The 21,620-nt window shown below is 24.2% G+C and overlaps 3 protein-coding genes across 7 annotated transcripts in view; 1 reads left to right on the top strand and 2 right to left on the bottom strand.

Annotated features, from left to right (window-relative positions):
- LOC114132611 (uncharacterized) overlaps positions 1–9,216 on the bottom strand; it is a 32,703-nt gene extending 23,487 nt beyond the window's left edge. For 3 of the 5 annotated variants that reach the window (XM_027998124.2, XM_050201012.1, XM_050201011.1), the window contains exons 1-15: positions 8,965–9,215; positions 7,032–7,092; positions 6,721–6,906; positions 5,843–6,086; positions 4,637–4,934; positions 4,370–4,557; positions 4,144–4,257; positions 3,779–3,874; positions 2,927–3,056; positions 2,692–2,856; positions 2,436–2,626; positions 2,266–2,379; positions 1,148–1,289; positions 331–510; positions 55–245 (exon numbers count right to left, since the gene is read on the bottom strand). In XM_027998124.2, the coding sequence (XP_027853925.2) occupies positions 55–245; positions 331–510; positions 1,148–1,289; positions 2,266–2,379; positions 2,436–2,626; positions 2,692–2,856; positions 2,927–3,056; positions 3,779–3,874; positions 4,144–4,257; positions 4,370–4,557; positions 4,637–4,934; positions 5,843–6,086; positions 6,721–6,906; positions 7,032–7,045 (2,253 nt within the window). In that variant the 5' untranslated portion in view covers positions 7,046–7,092; positions 8,965–9,215. Of the gene's footprint in view, positions 1–54; positions 246–330; positions 511–1,147; positions 1,290–2,265; positions 2,380–2,435; positions 2,627–2,691; positions 2,857–2,926; positions 3,057–3,778; positions 3,875–4,143; positions 4,258–4,369; positions 4,558–4,636; positions 4,935–5,842; positions 6,087–6,720; positions 6,907–7,031; positions 7,093–8,964 lie in introns of all 5 variants that reach the window. The other 2 variants (XM_050201009.1, XM_050201010.1) reach the window with 2 other exon arrangements.
- Positions 9,217–12,665: 3,449 nt separating this feature from the next.
- Positions 12,666–15,556, bottom strand: LOC114132616 (methionine adenosyltransferase 2 subunit beta-like). Its single transcript, XM_027998131.2, has 5 exons — positions 15,026–15,556; positions 14,760–14,947; positions 14,400–14,552; positions 13,121–13,326; positions 12,666–13,060 (listed from the first exon to the last, which is right to left on the bottom strand). The coding sequence occupies exons 1-5, from the start codon at positions 15,127–15,129 to the stop codon at positions 12,809–12,811; spliced, it is 903 nt and encodes a 300-aa protein (XP_027853932.2). The 5' UTR covers positions 15,130–15,556; the 3' UTR covers positions 12,666–12,808.
- A 762-nt stretch (positions 15,557–16,318) lies between these two features.
- On the top strand, positions 16,319–19,745 carry LOC114132614 (tRNA methyltransferase 10 homolog A). The gene is made up of 6 exons (XM_027998130.2): positions 16,319–16,828; positions 16,899–17,061; positions 17,772–17,915; positions 18,574–18,720; positions 18,781–18,886; positions 19,455–19,745. The coding sequence occupies exons 1-6, from the start codon at positions 16,578–16,580 to the stop codon at positions 19,670–19,672; spliced, it is 1,029 nt and encodes a 342-aa protein (XP_027853931.2). The 5' UTR covers positions 16,319–16,577; the 3' UTR covers positions 19,673–19,745.
- Positions 19,746–21,620: the final 1,875 nt, after the last annotated feature.

Below are 21,620 nucleotides of genomic sequence, written 5' to 3'. Positions count from 1 at the left end.
ATACCTATTTCTAATATATATAAATCTTTTTTTTATATCAAATGAATTACATACCTGTTTTAATTCAGAGGACAGATTAACAATATCAGATAAAGTAACATTCTCGTCAGTTCCATAATCAATCAATTTTACATCATAACTATTGTCATTTACTTTTTTTATAACTTTTGCTCTGTAAAAAGATCCATCTATTGATTTTGCTCCAATTAAATCATTTAACTTTGGTAATCGTCCAATAGGAGTTTCTTTAAATTTTTAAATAAACCATTAAATTCGTTGACAAATATTATCATATTTTATGAATATTAAAATAAAAATAATAATAACTACCAGCTGAACAGTACAAATTTACGGTTTCTATAAGATTAGCAAATTCATCATTATCATCTTCAACTTTACGTACAAAACAATTATGAACATTGATGAATGTTGTAATGTACACTGAATCTCCTTTCTTTAGTTTAGGTAAATCTCCATTACTACAAGTATTTTTGTCAATGTGAACATTATCTAAAACATATAGATTAAATATTTATTTCTATAATATATAAAATATGCAGTTATATGGTTACTGACAACCATAAAACATTGTGCAAGTTGATGATAAATTACCAAAGGTGTACAATTTTTATGTAGGAGTTAAATTAATGGTATAAAATTACCTACTTTATCTGCAGATACCTATCATTCAGTTACTAAAATTTTAACTTATGTTAAATTACACAGAAATCTCTAAGAACCTAGATCAATTTTTAAAAGTTATTTTATATGAACAATTTTATATATTTATATTAAATCAGAAATAGATCAATACTTAAATAATATTATTTTAAGTTTCTAGCTAACATAAAAAAAATAATAATAATAATATTAATAAAATAAAAAATATTAATAATTTATAATAATATTTTTTCTTATAAAATAAGATAAAAAATGAGTACTTCAAAACAGTTTTTGTATTTGTATCTTTTATTAATTCGTGCCAATAAATTAATGTTTTCTGATCTACATCTTAAACATTTAAATATTAAAAAACATTATATATATTTATTTTTCAAGATGATTTGAACAATACGTGGTTTTTGGAATACAAGTTGTGTTACAATTTACCACTATAAATATTAACTATTGTACATAGATTGCTTACCTGGTTCAAGTTGATTTGTTACATTTGCCGTTGATGTTTTGTCATTTTTATCCAGTAACTCATTTAGTCGTTCATTCACATTCTCATTACTATTCACTGTTCTTAAAGAAACATCTTTAAGAGGTTGTATTGGAGAAAATTCCTGAATTAAACCATTATAAAATAAAGAAAATTATTTACTAAAGAATGAAAAAATCATTTTTAAACATATATTTTATTCTTTGGATAAAAAAAAATCAAACATGAATTACAATAAACAATAATACTCAAAACATATTTAAATAATAATTACAGTTAAAATGAAATCTTTAATCTTAACTGTCTCTGAGTATACTAATCTCAGACATTCTTTTGAGCGTTGTCAATGTGTGGGACTAATATGTATTAAGTTAATACAATATTAATTAATTTAGAAAACAATGTTATGGCGATTTTTTATCATTGAAAAAAAAAATGTAGACAAAAATAGAATTTCCATGGGGTATAACTGAATCAGATGCGATTTGGTAACTTCTTGAGGTTACTCTTAAATGAGATAGATTGTAATACATAATTTAACATAAACACATTAAAGGTTGCATCATCAACATATCTGTCTTTCTAACGTGTCATACAGCAATCAAAGTATTGTGTACTTCCACTTCCAGGGCCAAATTGTTTTTTCATTTTTTCATTTTATATCAAGATAAACGTATTCAAATTTAACTTGATTTCTCTTGTTTTAAATCGTTAATAACTTACTGAAAAACTATCCTTACCAATCAATGTATAAGAAACATCTCTTTTAAAAAACATAATATAACAGATCCCCTTTTCCTTAGTACAATCAGAATCAAAATCATGGAAATATAAAATACCTAACTATAAAACATGTAAGACAAACAAAGAAAATTAATTTAATATTGCAGCCTAATACAAACTTGAATAATAATATTTAATTTTAATATTTAAATAAAACCATAAACATAGTGTTTCAACTAAAAATAAATGGGTAATTTTTGGATAGTTAATAATTAATATTAGTTAATATTGTTAATAATGATAAAAATCAAACATATGTAAGAAAAATTTAATTTTCTAATTCTTAAATAAGATATTATCAGTATTACAATACTTACGATTATCATTGGTTCACAAGTTGACAACAAATTAGAAATATAGCTCAAAGCATCTTCATTTAATGGAACATTATTTACACCTTTTAAAGTAATTTTAATCACATTTGAAGGAGTCTATAAGAAAAAAAAATATGAGAACAAACATCTAAGTAAAAATATCAATATATTACCATAAAATGTTTGGGAATTTCAAATATTTTTGACAATGGTACATTATCTTTATCACCAAAATCAATAAACTGCAATAAATAAGTAACGTCGTCAATTTTTTTTAAAACTTTGCCTCTGTAAAAATTATCATCTATGGTAGATTGAGCTCCAACAATTTCCCCAATTACCAAAGGTCTATTAATTGGTAATGCTACAACAAATAATAATCAATTAATTTAATTAGTTTTAAGTTCAATAAATTTAGTTTGTATTTACCTGATGCACAGAATTCATTAATCATATCCAAGAAATGTTCATGGTTATCATCATGATCTTCTAATTTTCTAATATATATTTCTTTCAGATCCACAACACCGGTCATATAAACTAAACTGCCAGATGGCAATGAATATTCTATTTGTTCTGGCATATCTAGAAAATCTAAATTGCAATTTTCAATAATTTTACTTAAATAACAATAATATATACTGTAAGAACAAAATTAATAAACCTGATTTCACCAGAGAGTTAACTTTCACAGGAATAACTTGATTGGATTTTAAATGAAATAAATTGTTAGAATCGTGTACACAGTTTAAACTGGTATGATCATTGTCACTTGATGGATTTTCCACAAATTTCTAGTTAACAAATAAAATTTATTACTTGACATAAATATCAACTACAATATCTTTAACATAATTTATCTTTAATGAAGTTGCAATAATTAAAACATTTATGTTCACAAATTTAATAATTATAAATCAATTGTATATTATACTTATGATTAATTTTAGTTAATAATTAATTACAAATACAACTGAATCACCATCTTAGTTCTAATAGTTCAGTAGTTTGGTAAAACTAATTCTTGGTATAAAATAAAAATGACTTTGAATAAAAATAATTATTTAAAATGAATGACATATCTATAATACAAGTTGAAATATTATAATTAACCATAATTAAAACATAATATGTTCCAACCTTTTTCTAAAACAAAATATTATGTATTTTTGAAAAACAACTGTATACTACTATGACTTAAGATTAATAACAATTTATTTCATATTTTCTCTGTTAAAATTGAATCTAACTAAACTAATTGTATTAACCAAAAGTACTTTATTTGAAGAAACCAAATATTATCTAAAATAAACTTTAAGTTTTATAATAATTAATAATATAATAACATATATACACACAATATATGTATAATAAATAAATGTCAAAAACATTTAAATTAATTTAAGTATATAGCTAGCATGATTATATAATGTAATCTTGATATTCATATTAGATAAATATATAGGTAGTTCCAATATTAATAAGCAAGGAATACAATACTTAAAATTTATCTTACTAGTAGTTCTTTAATATGTTCATTAACATCTTCATTGTTATTAATAATAGTTAAGGTTACAGAATCCAAACCAAAAGGATCATGGTCAGTGTATTCCTAAAATACCATAAGAAAAGTAATAAATAAATATATTGAAGGAAAAACAAAGATATGGTAATAGAATATAATATATTGATATGTTGTACAAAATTAAATAATAACATAAAATTTAAATTTTACATTGTTCCTTGTAAGTATTATTATTCTGGTATAACTGACATGTAAGTGTGCTACCCAAAAAAATAACGAGTAAATTTCAAAAGAATATTACTATAATCCAATATAATTATATTATTTAACTTTAATTAAATTAACATGATTCTTACCAATACCATAGTTGTGGAGTTTTCAAATAATTGTTTAATATACAAAAACGTCTCAGATGTCCAAGGCTTTAAAGATATATCTTTTAATCCAACTAAACATACAGTTGGTGGAATCTAAAGTACACAAAGGGCACGTAGTATACATATTTTAACATACATCAATAACATATAACTTATAAGTAATTAACATATTATAAAATTATAAAATAAATCAATTAGTTCATACCTTTTTTAAAGTGTCAGGTAAATCAACTATACAATCAATTGATGCAGATACCACATAACCACTGTCGATTAAATATAAAGAAAAACAGGAATTTTCAAAAATGTCAATGACTTTGCCTCTGTAAAATTTATCTGTGCATTTTACAGCAACAATATCTCCTACCATAAGGTTTCTTAAAATATTTGAAGCTGAAAAAATAAAAATATTTGAAATAATAATTATATTATGTACCATAATTACCAATTATTTAATTAGAACTAAAATTACCATTTTCACAATGAATCTGTAATTCTTTATGAACATTAACAAAATGATCAACACTCCTAACAAATATATGTCTCCAATCATAATTTTCTACTTTAGCTACGACAACAGAACTGCCATTTTCAAACATAAGTAAATTATAGTTAGAGTCTTCAGTATCTAAACATTTCTGTAGATCCCAATTTTTTATAATGAAATCAATAGATGTAGTCTTAGAAAAAAGTTTCATTGTTTTATGTGTTTCTTTATTATTTGGTTTCATTATAAATGGTTCAAATGTTGCGCTATAATCTTTGAAATTCTAAAATAAAATAAAATTTAGTAATGATTTTGAATATGAAGTATTGTTTTACCAACATTCTTATTATGTTTGGTATCATTTTAATTCAAAACTTAAGGAATTGACAATATGTATTTGTATTTAATTTGTTTAACCTTAAATTAATTTAAAAATAAATCCCAAATATACCCTTTAAATCGCATATAAATAAAAAAAAACCCTAGTATAATCAATGAATGGAAAATTTCAATGCATTACATATGATATACTGATCAGATAGATTATGTTTAGTTGCCATTAAATTGTATTACTTTATGGAATAATTTAAGATGATATTTAATTAATAGTCTTATACTACCCTTATTTAATATATACAGTTGTTTATTTAATAGTGTAGTGTAATATAGTGTATTAGTGTAAATATATTTAAGTGTACTAGGTAACTACAAAATTTTATAAAAACAGTTTGAAAAAATTTGTTTTTTTTTTCAAATAAAAAAAACTTATATTAGGCAATCAACACTTAATATAACATAAAAAGTAAGAATGCCAGTCAATTAATTTGAGAGAATTATATTTTATAAAAATTTAAAATTTTGAATTCAAAAATTTGAAAAGCTTCTGAGATCCAAACCCTCTAGAGTCTAGACCACTCTTGTAAATCCACCACTGTTGGGTGGGCACTTTAATCAATATAGTTAATACCCAATTACTAAAGTAGGTACTAGAGACTTAGTCTAGATTTGTGTGGTTTGATGTTTTAAATATTTTCTTAGGCAAGTTTTTGAATAATGAATTTTGGATGGATGAGTGGGATTTTATAAGAATTGAACCTTTTTAAACCATCTTTTTTAATTGAATTTGGCGCCATTGTCGACGTATAATTACATGTTATAAAAAAAAATAAAAATAGTTAATATTATATTTACCTCCATTAAATGTTTTAATATTCCATAAGGACAAATACATTTAACCTCAGCTTCAAATGTAATAACAGGTATATGTTTATACTTTTCAGGAATATCTTTAAGTTTTTTAGTTTTTGTCATTTCACCAGTTTCACAAAATGCAACATTAGCCTGGTTATGCAAAATTGATATAACATAACACCGCATCCAAGTTTTATTTTGTGGATGAAGACAAGCCAGTAATGAGCCAGGTTGTACATTAGCCCTTAATTTAAATTAAAAAAATTAAGAGGATGTCAGCACACTATTAGTTTTCTCTCTCTGACCCATGCCCAACATAGACAAAACAATTTATGAAAAATCGTTTTATTTTGTTTTTGAGTTATCTTAGAAGTAAAATCACCCATTATAAAAACAATATAGAATAATATTTTTGAGGGTAAGACATATCGATTTATCTAAATTGTCTCAATACAATTTAAACATCATTTAAATTTACTGTATTTTTTTTTTTTTTTGAAAGTCGAATACAAAATCAAATAACACTAACAAATCAATGTCATACCTTCAAAAATATAAATCTCTATAGTTTTTGTAATAGATGATTTTACTCTAAGATCACTAAAAAGTTATAAAAAAACAATTTAAGGTGAAAGAGTTCTATCGATGTTGCACGTGGGTCTGAGAGAAAACAAATATTGTGCTGACATCCTTTTAATACAAATGTGTAAATCTGTACACAAAAGATGAAAAATAACAAAAATAAATTTTATTTATTAAGTAAAAATATAGGTAGAACTTGTTTTTCTTTGGCAATAATTAATATCATTACCTATAATAAACAGATTTAAAAAAAAAAACAAAAATAAAATAATAATCTAACTAAGAATAGAACTTACAAAGGTAAAACTGGTTCATCTAATAAAGCCAAATTAATATCCTCATCATTAATACATTCACATTCTTGCAACAACATGTGAAAAATAAACAAATTGTATTTATTTCTTTTTACAACATGTTTAATCTGTCCAATTATTCCAGCATTCAAGTAGTTTAAAGTATCATTAAGTAATGGAAACGATAACCTAAAAATCAAAAGGTTACCAAACGTACTATTGATTTGATATTGTATTAAATATAAATTACTATCTATTTATAGATAATTAACAGTATTCAATTAAATAAATACAAAATAGTAATTTATACCCACTTTTTCAATTCCATGTTAACTTGTAGAATCAAATACTCAATTAGCACTTAAATTAAATGTACTGAAAACAAAAATAAAATTACTTAATTATCACATTTTTTCTAACCACTAAATTACTATAAAATAGTAACACATAATAAGATTATCTATAATTAAAATATTGTATACATGAATTAAATATTCATCACAAAAAGTTAAGAAAATTAATAATATAACTTTATAAACTCACCTTAAAATAATTTTAACTACCATGATTTCTGGGACATAGTCCCTTCTGGTAAGTTACTACCAAAATGATAATCTAACCAGCATTCAGTTAAGTGAAATGACAGAGCTATGGAATTAAGAAAAATGCCCCCAATTGATGAAATTGTTCTTATTACTTATCTATCACACATGTGATGAATGATGATATTAATTATTAAGACCCACAAAAATGGTACAATTTATAAGCACATAAAAATAGTTATTATTGTTAACTGGAAGCTCCAACAAAAAAATTTACTATAATTTAAAAAATATACCTAAATGCAAATAACTTATTTTTAAAGGTATATTCCAATAAACTATAAGAATAATTACATATTGTTTCAAGTCTTTAAATCATTGTCTGGTTAGAGAATGTACCGGTTCTCATATGTAGACTAACAGCAGTATGCTAGTTGAGGCATCTTTATCCCCTTCAAATAACCCAGTCACCACACCAGACAATTCAAACTGATTATGGCATTCTTCAATATAGCAATCTTAGTAAGAACACCATGGATAGATTATACCTAGGGATTTACTGAAAAACCAAATGTTGTCAAGCAGCAGCATATTCTCTTACTAGACAGAACATAAGTACATACTACATATATTTTTGTAAATAATCTTGAAAAAATGCCCCAACATAAAAATATCAAGATTACACAAACCAATAAATATTATTTTCATTTGATGTTGATTGAATTTACTAAAAATTTATATATTTATATATATATATTTAAGCATATATAATCATATATTTTTTAGCATTATAATATCTTAGTCTTGCTGTATATTATATTATACAGGTATTATCAATCCCATATAAGAGTTATAACCAAACCTGTATAATTGAATAATATTTAATAGTATTTTTTTCTTTTTGTATCAACATTTAATTAATGTCAGACAACAAACAGAAGATTGTCACAATTTTTCTAAATAGGTAAATTAATTTAAAATACACAGAAAGTCTAAAATAAAAATATAACTAAATTATCAATAAAACTTACTTAAATTTAATAATAAATAAAAATAAAATTTAGTATGTATAATATATAAAAAAAAATCATACTTAAATACTTAATCAATTATTTTTATTCAAAGTCATTTTAATTTATATCAATGTCTAACAATACAATTAAGAACCAATTTCTATGGATATACAAACTAATACTTAAAATTATTATTTATTAATTACAATTATAAATTGATATTGTTAATAAAATGCATATACACTATACACATCACACATGTTATATTACATTGATTCTACCTACATACCTTCTAAAAAATAGATATCAACAAATTATGACAATAATACATTTTACATTTTTGCACTAAGTATTAATAGTGATTAAAATAGAATAAAATCAATAAAATGTAATAAAAAAAATTAAAACGAGTAAAACAATAACACAGTAAATATTTGTAGATACCTATTAGCAATTAAATATAGATATCGGCACGTACAATTAACGTTTTATAGATACTATTTTAGTGGCTAATTATAAAAATTTTCAAAATTGTTGGATATTACCCCGAATGCTATATATTAAACAGCCACCTAGCAAACAGTAGCTGGTTTTACTGGTAAAATATTAATATAAATACGCTTTTAAATGGAAAAAAAACTACAAGAAATCTTGTAATCAAACAAAGAATTAAATAATGAACAAATACTTACTTGAAAGCAACAGCCAACAGGATGTATTCGAAATACGGATAAAATACTTGAGATATATTTAAACACTCACAACATACTTCTTACTAACCAAATAGCTGTGAAAAATGTTTTGGTTTAAGAACAATTTTAAGCTATTAAGCTCGATAAATGTATAATTATAATGGTAAATTAACAATACACAAAACGACTAAACACATGAGGAATTAGGATGTTCCACAATCCACGTAGCAACAAAGAAATGAGTTCTAAAATAGAAATGATTTCGGGTTATGGTCAAATGGCGCACATATTAATTTCGAGAAACAAACTAACCTATAAATTGTGAGAACAGACTAGCGTCTATGTTTATGCCACAATTAAATTTATGTAATTTTTAAATTATTACATTTATTTTTGACTATGGAAAATAACAATTTAAAAAAAATTACACCACTGATAAACAATGTGCTAATTCTTGGTCAAATTTTTAAATAATATTCATCATTTTATGAATTCAAAAATGAATTTTTTTTTTTTACTGTCCTGGATAAACTGTCATTTATTTTGTCAATTTTCAACAAGTATTGTGTTAAAATTCTATTTTTACCATTAACTGAATACACAGTCCATACTCCATTATAGCAGGCTGCTGATACCATAGATAATAAAGAATGGATAGGCCATTCGACCTTATCATACGTTCTCAAACAATTATGAATGTAGGTGCTTTTATTATTAATCCATATATATATATATCTATCAGATTTTCAATAAGGGATAACCAAAAGTTGAGATAACAGGCACCTTTGTGAGACAGAAGATATCTGCTCTTTAGGAACGAGGCACCTAATGTTATAAGCATAGGCGTGGCCTATCCATTCTTTATTATCTATGGCTGATACAATCAAATCAGTCGACACTCGATAATCGATTGTTAATTGAAAACAATAACAAACGTTTTCCATTTAATCTATTTCTACCTATAAAAGTACAAAATGTATAATACTATAATTCATATCAAATAGCTCAAATAAGAAAAGCGATTATTATTTTTTACCGATTTTAGGTCTAATATAATATCTTTGTACCAAATTTCGTCGCAATCAGCCTAACCGTTTACGGCGTTTAGGAATGCATTAAGGACAAACAGACATCCATTTACAATACAATATAATATTATAGATTTATATAGGTAATCTCTCTATAATATAAAGGAAACTAGGAAAGTGTAGTTTAATAATAATTAACGCAGAGCCGAATCTATTTGAGTTATCGAATTGACATTTTGAAGATAGATTAATATATTAATTGTTTCTATTGCCTATTGATTTTTAATAAAAATTATTAGTAATAATAAAGTGATGAATGTGTCAACACATAAGTCAGGTTGTTATACCCATTATACCAATTATATAAAAACCATGAGATGGCACATTATATTGTATCTTATCCACCGTAGTAAAATAAAAATTGATATAACTTTGAAACTTAAGGATTAGAAATAATAAACTTAAGTACACATCTCGCGAGGTCCTCAATCCACCACAAGTAAATTGCCTACAACCTGCAGGGCCGAATTTACTCCTAGGCCCGTGAAGCCCGGGCACCTGTTCTAAATCCGACATTGCCTACCTAATAATATACCTACTGGCTAATACTCTCATAAAAAGGTCTCATAATTAAAATAGCACCCAAATTATGCCTATGCGGTCTACTAATGTTTTGTGTTTCCTTAGATAAAAAGTTCGCACTGGTATTTTAATATTTTATACATTTTGTCTGTGTACTTCTCACGATCAAAAATATCTTTAATCGTGGTACTTCCCAATACTTAACCGAGTATTGGTGGTGACTAATGAGACTTAAATAGAAATGGAAGATACCTATATGAATAATACCTATTATGTTTTGTAGATCATAAACCAGTTTTTTTAATCTTAAAATGCATTTATGTTTTTTTATAATATATTTAATATTATATTAATAAATGAGCATTACACGTATGCATTATACGTCATACTTTTTTTTTACGATTTTACATATTATTATCATTGATTTATCAATGATATTATCTATTACATTAATACAGTAAAATAAACTATATTTGGTTTCACATAAAATGTAGATAGACCGCATACTATTGTAATTTTTACTACAGTTAACTACGTTCATTGGTATTTGGTAGACCATATATTGAGAGATTCTCAAGATAGTCTATATTATAATTATGTAATATGCTTTGATCATAATATCATGATTAAAATATTACGTATATAAATATATTTTAAATTTAGCTCGTAAATAGTATTCAAATTTGGTACAAAATGAGCAGTGCCACAAATAGAAATGACGGTCGGGGGGGGGGGGGGCTGTTTTCTCTAAAAAATCTACAACCCCCTGGATATAAGTACAAATAACCTAGATCAATAAATATTTAAAACTACTAAAAGCAAAATGTTTAACAACTAGTAAACCATTCTGCTGTAAAGAAAATAACGATTGTACCTCATCATTGAGTAAATTACTAAATGGATGTGATGATTGTGATGTTAAATTTGAATTCATTAATAAATTATACGTAGGTAGGTATGTTGTATATAATGAAAAACAATTCTAAAACGAAGAACAGTTTTAGATCATCAAACAATTAAATAATAATATTCCAATTTTAACAAATTATTTTATTATTTTATTTTTTTCAATTATTTTAATAATTTTCAAACTCAAAAGTACTAACTGGAACCAATTTTCTATCTAAATTAAGAAACCTCCCTTAAATTTGTTGATGGAAACATCTTTTCTACTAGAAAAAAAGCATTGGTACCTATAAAATCAAAAATCATTCGAAATTGCTAAGAACCTACTAAAACCATTTTTCTATTGGCACCATGACTCACTGAAGACTAAAGGTAATAGCCTACAGGTAGTAGGTATCAATGTACCATAACATAATATAACTATTAACTTTTCTACTATATAAACTAATTTCAACGATCAAGTAATACTGCGTAATTTGAAAATTTGGGTCTGGGAGTGGAATTTTCAATGCCCCCATCTTATCCAGGTAGTATATAGGGATATATTCATCTTAATAAATCTATTTCATAAATTTTTTAAAAATATTACATGTTTTAGTTTTTTTAATTCAAAAAATCATTAAACAATTTTGAATCATTAAAAGAAAAATATTGTATCACTTTGGACCCTAGTACACCCATGCCCTTCATTCTCTGATCCCTCTTAGTTGCCACTAGTACCTATCAGCACTATCAATAATCAATCATTGTCTCAAATAATAAATAGTAAATACAATTCAGAAGTAAACTGTATACTATTATGCATTTGTATCCTAATATAAATTCAAAAGATGATCTAACTTGGTGCTATAGATAATTGCGGGTATACATATATGAAAAAATGTTTTTTCAATAATCCATTCATATCTGTTTTTTCTTCTAAATTACACTTACTTATAAATCTATTAATTTGCTACTTTTTCATATTTATGAAATTAACAATTCATTTGTTTTTTTATTGAAAACAAGTAAATATTGTTTGATTATCTTGTTGATTACTGATTACTGTTGAATTGGCGTCTTAAGTCTACTCATCAGGAAGTGGTATTACTGATATTAGAGTATTCTGTGAAATTATTTCATATTACCTACATGATTAAACAAATATAATATTTGGGAATAGATAGACTATCAAAAGATAAATAGTACCATAATATACTGATCTCTTTATTTAAAATACAGTAAATGAATTTTTTTTTATAATAATATATAACTTTCAAAATATATTCTTTATTTATAACGAGCAATGATACAAAAATAAAAAAATATTTATAAAATTGTTGATAAAACTATTTAACAACCCAACTAGATAATACAGTTTTTATCCCATCTTCAAAATTAGTATGTGTTCCAATTCCTAATTGATTTAAACGAGAAACATCTAATTGAGTATTAAATGGGCGTTTCACTCCACCTTGCCCATTTACTGGAACTACTTGCTCCATACTCATGTTAAAAATCTTAGCCATTTTAGCCACCATATCATACTTTGTATACATTTCTTTTCCACACCATTGGTAAATTCCACTTATGCTATTATTCTGTAAAAATCATAATATTACAATATGTAAGCAATTTCTGATAAAGAGACAATAACTTACAGAAACAATTTTTTTTTCTACTAAATTAAACACAATGTGTGCTATATCATCAACACTTGATGGATTACGAAGTTCATAATTGGAGACTTTAAATATTTCATTATTATTTTGACACTTTTTTAATCCAATGAACAAATATGTAATTGCACTTTCTTCTAAGCTTTCAACAGGTCCATATAGTACTGGAATACGGAGAATGATATTATCTGTAAATTAGTTTTTTAAATTACTAGTTTAATTAACAACATGGGACTTACAAATAAAAATGTTAACGCAATATCATTGATAATCATCATCTTTACAATAAATTTCTATTATTATAATAAATACTAGTATACTGTAGTATACGTAGTTCTCAACATTATTTAGATATTTTTTTTTTTTTTGTATATTCTATCTTGTTTAAATAATGCTTTATTGTAATGTCTATATTTAGTGTCTGTCTGAATTGTCAAGAGAAGCCATAGCCAAATGGAATAACATATATTTAAATCACTTATGAGTTATACATTTCAAATTAATTTGAAATGACGACAAAGCTTGGTTTATTCAACATAATGTGGATAAAGCATTCAAATATATTTTTATACTTCCATGTACATACAAACATACTTTTTTAAAACTTAAAATTGTAAAAATTAAACTTATATTTTTGATAGTCTAGTAATAGTAAATATAAATTATATTAAAATATACTAAAAATACCAAGATCTTTTAACTTGTCGTTATTGAAAAAAACATTTTATTGTTCAATTTATAAACAAATATGAAATTATTAATAAATGTTAAATTTTCAGCAATAAATTAAAAAACTACTATTTTAATAATAATTTATTGTATTTTGTATTTAAATAAATTAAATTGTATAATAAAAACTTATAAATTGTTAAAAATATACTTAAAATATTGGTTTTAATTTTTTTTTTTTTAATTATTTTAATATCGAATAATTTTATTGTAATGTATTAGTACTTATATATTTAAATGAACTTTTATTTAAAAAGTATATCAATGTATATAAGTATTTAGAACTTACTATTTAAATAATTTTGTACAAATGATGTAATGATGTAACAAGATATAAAATATCAATTATAGGTACATCATTTTAATTTCAATATATTATAATTTTTATATAATCAGCTATAGTTCCCTTTTAAATATATTTATTTAAATTTATGTATTATCTTATTTAGATTATTATATTGAAAAATATTTATATAGATAACTATTTAATTATTATAATTATCAATGCCGAACACTGTATAATATGTCATACTTAGATTGGCAGCAAGGACAGCTTTTTCACCAAGCAACTTCAACCTTCCATATTCATTTATAGGTGTAGGTTCATCAGTTTCTTTATAAGGACTTTTGTCTCCATCAAATACATAATCTGTACTGATATACAAAAAAGGCACTTTGAGATTATCTAAGAGAAAAAAAATATTGAAATCAACAATATAATATAGGTAATACAATGAATATTTGTCATATTGTAAAATGATACCTACCTTAAATATTTTTGGGAAGTTAATGATTTCTTTATTTTATTTAGATATATTTTAGAGGTTATTTAATTTAATGTTATTTATAGTATGTATAAATGATATAATTAAGTATAATGTAAAACATTTACTCGCTACATCAGCCAAATGAGCTGATACTCCAACATTTAGATCATAAGCAGCTTGAGGGTCATTTTCTACTTTATCTGGAAACCGTTCTGCAGCACAGTGAACAATAACATCAGGGCTAATTGTATTAAGAAGATTAGTGACTGTGTCTTTATCAAGTAGATTCAGTTTTGTCAACCCAGGACTTGTCCTATAAATATATTAAATTTTAATCATTCATACAACTGTTATAGGTACCACAAGTATAGCGAATCATTATGATACTTGCCTTTTGAATGAAATACCACACACAGTCCAATCCGGTTCGTTTAGAAAACGTTCATAAATAGACCTACCCAACAAACCCGATGCTCCAGTTAAAAAGAGTTTCATTATTGATGAAGCGTGGGGGAGATCACTCAAACAAAAAATATTATTGTATTATTGATGTTAAACTTTAAGTTTTGAAAAGCAAATTGGAGTGTGTAGGGGAAAAAAGAAGAAAAACCAGTAAACACTAATGTCTAATATACTAATGTTGTCGACATTGACGGCGAATCATAAATCAATAATATTAATTTACTATCGTAAAACTCAATTTACAATCAACACAATATTGTGTTCACATATTATTACATGTAGGTACCAAAGTCCAAGATTTTGTTTTATAAATTGTAGACTGTAGTGAAAGTATTTACATTTTATAATAAACACCTTGTAAAGAGGGAGACGTGTAAGTCTACGAGCGTCGGCCGTCGACTCCTAATCTATATTCTATAATCTATATTATTATGCTTCAATGATATCAAGTATTATATTACTGTTAAAAAATCAGCTGACAGTGTTATATTCGTAGTCATATGTAGCATGTGGTGATTTTTTTTATGGGTAGAGATGGGAGTACAATTTTTGAAAAAAGAAAAACAACAGTGCGTTTTCTTGTCCACCACACAGTTTCGTTTATTAATTCTTACTTTCTTAATTCTTAGAGAGCAAGTCTAAAAAAAGTAAATAATCTATGTAGGTATAGCAAAATAAAAATACATAATTAAATTTAAAAAAAAATTAAAAATAGAAAAATTAAAACATCAACAGGTAGTTACTACTTATACATAATATTATATCTTTGTAACAAATTGATAATATATTTATTCTGTGATAATACTTCTGGCCTCAAATAAAATGGGGGGAACTTGACTTCTCGTATTTTTAAGAAATTCGGGTTAATTACACACACGATTAAGATATATCTTAATTCTTAAGTATACCTTTAATCGTAGTTACACTTACACACTCAAGAACGGCTGGGCGAATTTGATTTGTTGGATTTGTCTCCACTCCTAATAGCAGAATATCTATTAAAATATTGAAAAATTCACGTAAGGTAAATTTAATTGTATGTATATAATATTCATGAACATTAGAACAATGTAAATGAAAGTAATGTAACATTACTCAAATTATTCTAATGTTGATGACTGTGATAATAATAGTGATGGTGATAGCACAGAATTCTGTGGTGATAGTAACGTTAAATGGTGATAACACACGACGTGTAATACACGCTGTACTGTACACATTATAGTATTATACTCTTATAAATAAATATTGAATAGTTTAGGTGTTAGGTCGCTATTATAAATTATAACAATTATACTAATATATAAAAAAATATATCATAGAACACAATTATTAATTATTACAGTAGTATAGTACCATGATATAAATTTTATAGTATAACTACTAACTGTTTTCTATTTGTAGTACTGTTGTAAAATGTATTTATAACAGTATTTTAACTTTTTGATTTCAATTAGTTTTGTGCTAAATGCTATGATAAAATGAACGAGTCATCAGAAACTGTAGTTATAAAACCAAATAATGATACCGACACTAGCGCTGTAGAAGAAACCGTTGTTAACGAAATTGGAAAACGATCATTAGATAAATCTGAAGATGTCTGTGAAAACAACCATAAAATATGTAAGATTGACAACGGTAATGATGCTAACCAGTCTACCTCACTGTCTAAAAGGCAGCTAAAAAAAATTCAAAAGCAACAGATATGGATGGAAAAAAAAGCTAAACGAAAGTAATATTTAATTTTTAATTACTGTAGATCTCATAGAGTTAACAATATCTAGACTTTCATTTATTCTCAGGGAATTAAATAAAGAAAAAAAAGAAGAAAAGAAAAAATGGAAAGCTCAAATGCGAGAATCTGGAGTAGAAGTACCAAAAGTAAAGACAAACAAAATGGCAGATAGTACATGTAAACAACGTATTGTGTTAGACATGTCGTTTGATGACTTAATGTCTGATAAGGTAATAACTAATAAGTAATGAACTAATTATTTCTATCTTAAACATTTATGTTAGGCATTTTCTGCTACTTTTTAATTTTTTTTTTTAAATTTTAGTTTTTAAAAATCAAACATCTTACCTTGCTATTGACAGATTCATTCACAATATAAAGGAGATAATCTTCTATAATTTGGAGGATTTTATTATTTGATTTCTCTCGAGATATTATTGCACATTTTTCTGAATACAATAAATAATAATATTCAACTACTTATTTTAACTAATAAGGCTAGGATTTATTAACATTGGTATGTTTTATTTTAAATCCTTTTAAAAAATTAAAATAAGTAATATCTACAAATTTCCTTATATTGAGATAAATGATTTTATTGTATTTTGTGTGTATAAAAGACTTGATAGTTGATACTAAATCATATTATTCTTGAAATTTTAATTTCATATTATAACTTAAAAATGTATTTATAATATAATGTATTTGGTAACATCAAAATAAAAGGTTTAGCTTATATCATAAAATTTTCAATTTATTTCAAAATTATGAGTTACTTCTAAATAATAAATTGAAAATTATTGCTAAATTAATTTTTTATCTTACCATATTTTAATTTATTCTAACAAAATAAAATTCTCATTTTACTTTTTATACTATTGATAAATCTTAACCTTACAATTAAAATAAGTATCAATGTTTAAATATTTTATGTTAATAGGATTTATGCAAGTGTTCAAATCAAATATTGAGGTGTTATGGTCTGAATCGTAGAATGGATAATCCTATGCAACTATATATATGCAGTTATGAAGGAAAAATCCGAGAAACTATGGCTAAACACAATGGCTCTGAGTTTTGGGATGTATGTACACAATTTCAAGTATTTATAGTTACATTTAAAAAAAAAAAAAAAAAAAAAAAAACAGGAATTAAAAAGTAATCAAATAAAATACCTAATAATTGGGATTTATATTATGTATAACTATTAAGCTTCTAATAATATATGTTTCCTTATAATAATATATCATTTTTAATAAATATTTTATAATTTGTTTATCTTATACAGAGTATTTTAGACACATCAGCTTTGGTAGCCGTTATTATTATCTGAATATGAGCTCAACTCATAACAGTTATAACCATATTGTATATAAGTATATAAAATTATTTAAATTTAATATTTTGGTATTTCATGAAATTTCATCACTTTGGAGTTAATGTTTAAAACTACAACCATTACCCACCCCTATTTATCGCTTAAACTTATTGTAAAAAAGCAAAGTTTATAGATCGTATAATATATATTTAAAAAACAAAAGTTAAAAAATATTTTAGTATTTAACTATTAATGTCTACATTTGAATAATACAATTTGATTTAATTTAAAATACTAAAAATTAAAGTGATTAAAATATTGAACTTAATTACTTTTTCATTTAAATTTAGTTATTTTTATTTAAATTTTCTTTCACTTGTTCAAAATCTAAAATATCTTATATTATTTTTTTATTCATTTGCAGATAAAATACTTAGAAGATTCATTTGATAAAGTATTCCAGAAAGAAGAAATTGTTTATTTAACCAGTGACAGTATGAATGTTTTAGAAAGTTTAGATGACAATAAAGTGTACATAATTGGTGGTCTTGTTGATCATAATTCTTGCAAAGTATAGTTGCTTAAAATTCTATTATCTTTGTATCAATATTAAAATATTTATTTTTATTAGGGAGCAAGTCTAAAAATAGCAAATGATCTAGGTGTAGCTCATGCTCGGTTGCCTATTGATGAAAATATCAACATGCAAACTAGAAAAATCCTAACTATAAATCATGGTAATTTCATATATTTTAATTAAAAAATCTATTTTTATAAATTATTTTTTAGTTAATTAGCTCCAAATTTTTATTTTTCTTAGGAGTATACATATTTTATTATTTAAATATGTTCTAAGAATATATTGAATTTAAAACCAATATAAATTATAATTGAAAAATCCTGGGAAGTCTCTCTGCTTTATATTAAATTTCAAGTGCAACTAGTCTTTGTAATGGATATTTTATATTGCATTAAATTATTAAGTCATTGCATAAAAAAAAAAACAATTCTGAGCAGAAATAGCATGACTTAAATTTTTATTCTATTATTGTATGTTACTACTTTATTTTTTATTAATAGATCAGTATATTAGATTAATTTTAACCAAAAACATAGCATACATCATATAAAAATTATAATATTATACAATTTATTATTATTATTATCAAAAGCCAGTATTGTCTTATCATAGAATGACATAAATAGGAACGTAATAAAAGTTATTTAATATTAAATCAATATATTGACCTCTCTACATCTAAATTAGAACTCAAATATTGTTTAATTAAAGTTAATATTTTTCAGTTTTTGAAATAATATCAAAAGTGGTGTCTGGAATATCTTGGAAAGAAGCATTAATTAGTACATTGCCAAAAAGAAAAATGTTTTCAGTCTTAGATGAGGAAGATCTTCTAGAATATAATAATTGTACTATAGATAATAAATCAAAACTAGAAATTGAATGTCCAGAAGCAGAAAAAAATGAAAATTTAATAGAAGAAAATGTTTTACTTGACAATTAAATAAATATATTATTTTAAATGAAATTATTACCTTATCTTTTAAAAAATAAAACTTGTCATTTAACATATATAAGTTTTGGGTATCTCGTTGTTAATCAAATCACTTTAATGAATAAGTCAAGTTTTATTACAATAATAAATTATTGTTGTATAATATAAAAAACAATTCTAATAGAGACAGCCAGGCTCTGTTTCCAATTATATTTTATAATTAATTTTTTATTATTATTATCATTGATTATACAAAATGCATAATATAAATATAACCAATGCTATTGTTAAAGAAAATAGAAAAAAATTATTATCTAAGTAAAACAAAACAAAACTATTGCCTAATGCGAATGACACCATTGAATTCTCCATTACAAATGGACAACGATTATTAACTAGGTTAAGGTGATCGCAACCCCTTGGTTGAGAAACACTGGGCCATATAGCCTATGAAAATACAAAATTTTGTTATTAAAATTTGAATTCCCTTTTTTATTGTAAATTATTTAGAGAATAATATTATTGAAAATTTGATATGCCTCATTTAAAATTCAAACGAATGCATGCATATCTTAGTTAGGTATTTAAATGTTTGTACTATATAATAGCTAATAATGACTACTTAAAATTTTAAGAATAATCTTACAAAAATGATAAAATAGATCAAATAAAAAAATTATTAAAAATAATATTAAATAAAATTGAATCTTTATACAATTCCTAAATATTGTAAAATTTAATAGATTAGGTAAATAGATTTAATTCATTATTCACATTTAAAAATATCATTGCATTCCCCATATTTTCCAAACCTATACCTATAATAAGAGACCTAATTATTCTCATAAGTCATAGTAAACAAAGTTAAATAACCCTAATTATAGCAGTACAAAAAACTCATTAATTATAAAATATGATCTTTAAGTATTTATGTATAATGTATATTGAAAAGTTGTGGAAATCAAATTTTGAATAATCAAATTAATAAAAAAAAAGTGGGTGAACATGGTTGCAGGTGAATTTTCTGTATTTTATCTATTACTCTGTACCTACAAATTATTATAATAACTACAATTAATAATAATATGTTAAAACGTAAATGGTGTCGTGATCTCCTCAACAACTAAATAAAAAAAAAAATTGTTAAATAATAATATATAAGAGTATATTTATTATCAAACGTGATTACCACTAGTGGGTGGCTGATTTTCTCAAACGTAATATGTACTAAGACTATTCCCCCACAAGCTAAACTAATACATAAGCGCTAACAGATAAATATATCTTAATAATAATAAGAGGTTCGTAACAATTTTAGTAAAAATAATAATAATTGATTTTTTTGGGAGGCGGCATCTTTTTTATGGTCTTCGTTTTAACCACTCCCGAGTCTTTATTAAGTACACTTTGGTTATATTAAAAAAAATATTTACAAATTTATTTAGGAATAGATTGTAGATACTGTAATTATACTTTATAATTACAAAATGAGCGGTGTAAGACACTTGAAAGACTGCATAATATATGACACATTGGCTTTGTCGTATGACACCCAAGTGTTTTGACTTTTGACTGACAATTTTGTTATTTAATGATCAGAGATATTCTTGATACATGAGTATAGCTCTTATAATATATCATTAATAATTAATATTATGTATCTTAATAAAAAAATAATCATAATCAAATATAATATTAAGTATATACATAGGTAACATAGGTACAAGATTCTTTAAATATTTATAAATTTTTTTTTTCATGCTTAAATGTATGAGGCAAATGTATAAATATATTATTTTTTTCACAATTATATCGGCACCCCGGGCAATTATTACTTAACCGAGGCCGAGCTACTCCCTAAATTCGACAAATAATAACAAATAACCAATGAAATAATCATCTAATAATTAATATTTGTAAATATGATGTTTTGCTAACCTATGTTCAATGCCACATA

The sequence above is a fragment of the Aphis gossypii genome, chromosome 2 (assembly GCF_020184175.1).
Source record: "Aphis gossypii isolate Hap1 chromosome 2, ASM2018417v2, whole genome shotgun sequence".
In the NCBI taxonomy this organism is placed as follows: domain Eukaryota; kingdom Metazoa; phylum Arthropoda; class Insecta; order Hemiptera; family Aphididae; genus Aphis; species Aphis gossypii.
The sequence above is the reverse complement of the archived record's forward strand: the minus strand, read 5'-3'. Positions and strand labels throughout refer to the sequence as shown.

Bases quoted from the DNA above. Each gene is read 5' to 3' on its own strand.
- LOC114132616 (XM_027998131.2), bottom strand. From the start codon at position 15,129: ATGAAACTCTTTTTAACTGGAGCATCGGGTTTGTTGGGTAGGTCTATT. The intron at 13,327-14,399 runs GTATGACATATT...ACTAATTTACAG, and splicing joins TGTCCTTGCTGCCAATCTAA to ATAATATCATTCTCCGTATT. The intron at 13,061-13,120 runs GTAAGTTATTGT...TGATTTTTACAG, and splicing joins TAGAAAAAAAAATTGTTTCT to AATAATAGCATAAGTGGAAT.
- LOC114132614 (XM_027998130.2), top strand. From the start codon at position 16,578: ATGAACGAGTCATCAGAAACTGTAGTTATAAAACCAAATAATGATACC. The intron at 17,062-17,771 runs GTAATAACTAAT...TTATGTTAATAG, and splicing joins ATGACTTAATGTCTGATAAG to GATTTATGCAAGTGTTCAAA. The intron at 17,916-18,573 runs GTATGTACACAA...ATTCATTTGCAG, and splicing joins ATGGCTCTGAGTTTTGGGAT to ATAAAATACTTAGAAGATTC.